Source organism: Amblyraja radiata, chromosome 4, assembly GCF_010909765.2.
Source record: "Amblyraja radiata isolate CabotCenter1 chromosome 4, sAmbRad1.1.pri, whole genome shotgun sequence".
Classification (NCBI taxonomy): domain Eukaryota; kingdom Metazoa; phylum Chordata; class Chondrichthyes; order Rajiformes; family Rajidae; genus Amblyraja; species Amblyraja radiata.
In genome coordinates this window covers 95,962,426-95,968,704 of record NC_045959.1, presented here as the reverse complement: position 1 = coordinate 95,968,704, position 6,279 = coordinate 95,962,426, and the positions used below count along the sequence as shown (strand labels likewise).

The window sequence follows — 6,279 nt, the reverse complement described above, 5'->3', positions numbered from 1 at the left end:
AATTGAAGTGATCAATGTATTCAAGGAATTACCAGACAAACAGCCTAATACTGTAGCGATTGTCTTGATGAGATTGCTCAATAGAACAAATCAGTAATAGCACTTTAAAACGTGTGGTTTATTAGTAATGATTCTCTTTCCGTTGTGTTATGACCATTAGGCCTTCAGAAGCTTATGATTATGAAGATTCTCAGGGTGGCAGTTAGTAGAGTCTGGATAAAATTACTTTTGTTGCAACCCATTTCAGCTCAACGTGACTGATTTTCATCACTCCATTATATTGGAGGTTGGCTCCTTTGAAATAACATGCATGCATGGTTTGCTATATGGCAGACTTTTCACCTGGCCTCAGGCAGTCTAAGCGTAATTTCTGGAAGTTTAGTACACCCACAACAATAACTGGCCATTATGTTTGTCATTAACTGTGTAATGTTTAATTATTGCTCAGCTCTCTTCACCGTTTGGCCACATAGATGAATATTAATTCATGATATAAATGTCCCATTACAATGTCGGAAGTATCACTTGAAGCTTGGCGATCTTCATCTTTCCAGTCACAACTCTTTCCCTCAAGCCCTGCACTTTTTAAAAAACAATCTCTTGAACAAATGTTTTGCAACCGCACTTACTGTTGACCAAATGGCTTGAATTTGGACAATATGTTCTACTTATTTTTTTCTCCTCCATATCACAACACTAACATGATGCTTTGCGTCAAACACCACCTAATACACATAGATGCTGGGTTTATTCAGTAGACAAAAATGTGATAATCCATTTGGCCTGAGACTTGAATAATCACTTGTACATCATCTTATTTGACTTCTTGTCAATAAAATGGGTATTATGAAAGCAGATATCTATTCAATAAAGGACCACTGATGCAAAACCATTTCCACCATTTATCCATTTTAGAATATCCACTGATGTTTGCTCAATATTTGAATCAAGGTGTAATAATGTTGTAGTAGAGAAACAAACCTAATTGGTTTCAGGAAGTCTGGATTAAAGACATTTAAGTAAAGAGAATGGTTTCATCAATCATTGCCATAAAATGTGCAATATGGTAGAGTCTGTGAATTGTCTTCTGGCTCCACTATTTGGTTCCATTGAAGTCAATGGAGAAGTGAAATAAACACACTGCAACTTCATCATTATCATCAGTGGAGGACTGGGTCTAAAAATATTGGTTGCCAGGAGACAGAGGGGGCCCACTTCATCAGGGGCCCACTTGATATAGGGGGCCCACTTCATCAGGGGCCCACTTGCCACCGGGCAAGCTGACACCCTGGCCATTCCGCCACTGATTATCATAATATGCCACCAATGGAAAACAAATTCCTGAATGAAATAGCTCAATGACGTTGTCTACTAATTTGATATAACTTCTGGCCATTTTCTCTCTATGTTGCATGAATATGATAATATGCTACTTCATGTGAAAGTTGAGATCCTCAGATATTGGCCTAAATGTGATTTATAAAGTTCAATTGGAAAGAGTTAAATAATTGCGAATATATCTCTTTTCATTGTCCCTGGTTTCACTGTCTTTGGTAATTTCAAATCCACTGTTTCCAAATAAATATGTAATATTTGGTGAGATCTAATGTAGACATGATCTCGTGTGACCAGATCTGGAATATATTCCAAATTCTTTGGGGCTATGCTGTCTTCTACAAATTAACAAGTCATAAATAGTGACCCTGATGTGGAAAATATTTTTTGGCCAACAAAAGAGACACCACAGCTGTCATTAAAGAAAACCTTTGTTATATGTGTATGTGCATTTATGTGCTTCCTTGGCATTGAGGATTTGGGGAACTGGAAAATGCTCAGCCATCTAAACATCTGTAAGAAAAACAGGAGCTGTAAATGAAATATGATTACCAGTTACAGCTTGTGCAGTTACTGTAGCTCAGTGCCTTTGCTCCAATACTTATTCTGAATAAATAAGATTAACAATGAAACAGTCTATGATGTGGTCATGACTAAGTCCTAATCACTAATTTAACCTTTATCATTTTACTCTTAACCACAATGCTGTTGAAATTCTTTGGCTAACAGACTTTGGAAAAATTGCTTTGCACACAAAATTCACATTGATGCTGCAATTAGACAGACAATTGAGGTTGTGATACAGGAATGCTAAATAGAACCTCTTTGTGTTTGTGGCCACTGTAATAAAGGGAAACCCAACATTGCATTACTGGCGATGTGTATAATCCCCCTTTCATATTGCACTACTGAACTACAGTGCAATTTAAAACTCATCACACAGAACCACTGGCAGCTGCTTATTACTTAGAAATTGTTGGCACACAAACATTTCAGTCGCACGTAAGAAAGACAAAATGACACCGTTGTAATGATTTTCACAGTTGTGATCCCACAACATGATAAACAGACGCAATCTGTGAGGGGGAGGAAAAGTAATTCATCCGTTTTTTGTAATCACAAATGTAAAAACTTCAAATACAATATACGTTGAAAACCAGTAGGCTAATAACTTTGATTCTGGTGCTTTTTTTAGTTCTGACTTTGGTTAACAGATTAGTAATAATGCAGCACAGTACCTGACACTGAATGACAGGCACTACTTCAGATGCGGTCCCTCTGTTCAATTAGAGCTCTCTGTAACTCATGGTAGGTGTTTTTCTCAGTCAAATATTTTCACATATTTTACAGTACAAGAAATGTCTATTTGGTTCAGTTTCAGCCTGCTAAAAGACCGGGTGTTTTTCTTTCCCATTAAAACTAATTCTACCGCACAATAATGTGTTGCTTTTTTCAATAGTAAACTCAACAGACAGTCTGAAAATGTGTCAACACACAGCACTTTGCATTCTTTTACTTGCAGGAGATGTGCAAGGACTCTTCCAAAGATGTCGCTTCATGACTTACTGGTGGGCCTTTTATTTTTTTTATGAGGCTTCTTCGAAAGTGTCTGTGAGGGGTTCCATGGCCAGGCCTGTGGAGGGCTCGGGTGGTTTTAAGCGTTTGACTGTGTTTTTCAGCGCTTGCCTCTTGTTGCAGAACCACACTCTAACCACTTCCCGATCATAGTTCAGTTTCTCGGCGATTTCTGTCATTTCCTGGCCTGACGGGTGCGTATTCTTTTCAAAGTGGACATTTAAGATCTCCAAGGCCTGGGGGGTGAAAGACGTCCGCCGCTTGCGCTTTTTGGAGGGCTCACTGCCGATAAACTCAGTTAGATTCTGCATTCCTGCTCGGTGGCGGGCCTCAGCCTCAGCCATCCACCGCTCAAGAACGGGCTTAATCTTCTGGGCACTTTTAGGGGTGATGTCCAGCTTTTCGAACCTGGCAGGATACAAAAGGCCAGGGTTCAGTTTGGCTGTCAGACTGCTAGCTATAGAGCTCTCTTGGGCATCCTGTGGTAGGAAAAAGTGGCTTCTCAGGATGGTGTGCCTGAGGAAAGTTGAGAAAGAAGAGTCTTACTCTGGTGCTCTGCCAGGGTGGGATCCTACTAATTGATTAACCGGCAGAGACACTTAGAATTGGCCCTGTGACCAATTTTTGCCAGAAAGAATTAATTTAAGATTCACATATAACTTACATAATTTAAATCTCTAAAACAATCATCAAAACTATATTCTAGAAATGTAGAAACATACACATTTACACAATTTTCCCAGTTAACAATTTGTCTACATTTCCTGCAAAAATTGAACACTCAAATAAAAGAAAAACAGATCGATAGCCGTGTCTTTGAATGACTTGTTCTGGTGGGAAAGTGGGATGGGAAAAAGGCCAAAAACTCCTTCAGACACTGTGCGACACCCAGGAATCCATGTCCAGGGCAGCGCAGTTCTGAGCTCAATGCATGGCCAAGCATTGAGGACATCACAGAGCAAGCAGCTATTTCAGCAACTCCTGCACACCTGCACTCTTACTGAATGCCACCCCGAATGAGTGTTTAAAAGATCTTTGGCTGCCTTGCACATGCCACATTTAATCAAATTCTATGAGATGACAGATTCTCAAATGTTTCAAAAAAGATTCATTATAATAGAGTGCACATGAAAATTTAATTCTGTTCATACAATTGTACTGGAAAATATGATTTTTCAATTATAGACAAATCTCCATGTGGTCTGAACTCAATGCCGCTTCATTCATTTCCATTAAACACTAACGGGAACCTCAAAAATAGACCATATTTATTTTTGGTCAAAACAATTTTCACGGTGCAAATATCTGGCCAAATAGAGGTTTCGCTTTTAATGATGGAATTAAATTGTTATATATATAGTTGTACACCTATCCCGGGAGGCTTTGAATTCATTCTTTTAGTATATTACTTTAGAGATACAGCGCAGAAACAGGCCCTTCTGCCCACTGAGTCCACGTCGACCAGCGATCCTCACACATTAACATTACCCCACACACACTAGGGACAATTTTACATTTATACCAAGCCAATTAACCTACAAACCTGCATGTCTTTGGAGTGTGAGAGGAAACCAAAGATCTCGGAGAAAACCCACGCGGGGAGAACGTACAAACTGTGTACAGATAGCACCCTTAGTCAGGGTTGAACCTGGGTCTCTGATGCTATAAAGCAATAGCTTTACCGCTGCACCTCCGTGCCCCCCTAAATGGTTTACAATCATAGCTTTTTGATAAAAAGAGGAGTTTTAGAGCATTTTAAATATAGGCAGAAGAACCCTCACAATAAAGTGGAGTTCTATTCTGTGAACTTTAATTATAAAAGTAGATTAAATCAGAATACATGGTTTTATTAAAATGAGTTTATATTTGAGCCCAGGAAATTCTAGTATCTCCACTTAAAATTAATGAATGAAACTTGTTCACCCTGACAGTTTTGAACATGGTTTATTTTTCTTATACAGTGTTCCTGCACAAGGTAAGACTTGAAGTACAGAAGTGTATACAAATTTGAAGGTCATAGATAGGGTAGATAGTCAAAGCCTTTTTCCCAGGGTAGGGGAGCCTAAAACTAGAGGACATAGATGTAAGGTGAGAGGGGAAAGATTTAAAAGGGACCCAATGGACAACTTTTTCACACAGTGGATGGTGGGTGTATGGAACAAGCTGCCAGTGGAACCTGTAGAGGCATATATAATTACAAATTTTAAAAGGCATTTGGATAGAAATATGGATAGAAAAGGTTTAGAGGGATATGGGCCAAATACAGGCAAGGGACTAGTTCAGATGGACATCTTGGCTGACATGGAGCATTTTGGCTGAAGATCCTGTTTCTGTGTTATATATATAACGCTATGACTATGGAATTGATGAGCCAAAACCTGCAATTTTGGCCTCCTTATTTATCAAGAAATACATTTTCAATAGGGCTAGTTTAGAAAAAAATCAGTGGGTTTATTTCCAGGATGGTGATATTTCATAAGAAAATATTGGGTCTGACATTTTTCAATCTCTTGGAGACCTCCCATATAATGAGAATTGAGACAGAGGGAACTATACACAGATCAGCACAGTTTGAAGCTCACTGCATGGATGAGGATATAACAGAGGAAGCAGCCTTAGATCATTGAAATTTATAAGGTTGCGAGATGATCTTGAAATATATAAGTTTCTGAGGGATATTTACAAGGAACTTCAAATGCTAGTTTACCAAAGAAAGACAAAAATTGTGGAAATATCTCAGCAGGTGAGGCAGCATGGTTCGGGTCGGAACCCTTCTACTGATTAATTGAAGGGGTATTGGGAAGAAAGCTGGAAGAGAGGAGGGTCAGGACAGAGCAAGGCTGGTAATAGGTGAACAAAGGCGAGAGGGAGTTTGATAGGCAGATTGTTGGACAAAGGCCTGGGATGAAAAGACAGGTGCGGGCCCCAAAAGAATAAAGAATTGCAGATTTCAAAATGCATAAAATATTTTTAAAAAGTTGTCAATATGCACTAGTGGAGGGGATGCAATTGGAGGGTGAGTGGGATGGGAGAAACTGGTACAAGATCAGCCAGGGTTCAGGTGAGGGGAGTGGTGGGGAGGTGGGGGGGGGGGGAGTAAATTGCAAGGTGGATTTTGGGGGAGAAAGTGGAGGGGGAGGGGTTAGTTATCTAACATTGGAGAATTCAATGTTCAAGGTTCTGAGGGGCTTCACAAAGTTGATGATGAGAGAATGTTTTCCTTGAGCAGGAATCCAGAGCATGGTTTCAGAATTTAAAAAAAATCAATTTACAATGAAGGTTAAAAGGAATTTCTTCTCTCAGATGTATGTGATTCCATGCAAAACCCAGAAAGCCTTGAAGACTGAATCACAATATATTCAAGACATG

At 39.3% G+C, this 6,279-nt stretch overlaps 1 protein-coding gene across 1 annotated transcript in view; it reads right to left on the bottom strand.

The window, feature by feature from the left end:
- Nucleotides 1-246: 246 nt before the first annotated feature.
- pou6f2 (POU class 6 homeobox 2) overlaps nucleotides 247-6,279 on the bottom strand; it is a 473,829-nt gene continuing 467,796 nt past the window's right edge. Inside the window, exon 10 of the mRNA XM_033019974.1 lies at nucleotides 247-3,426. Within this exon, the coding sequence (XP_032875865.1) occupies nucleotides 2,922-3,426 (505 nt within the window). The 3' untranslated portion in view covers nucleotides 247-2,921. The remainder of the gene's footprint in view (nucleotides 3,427-6,279) is intronic.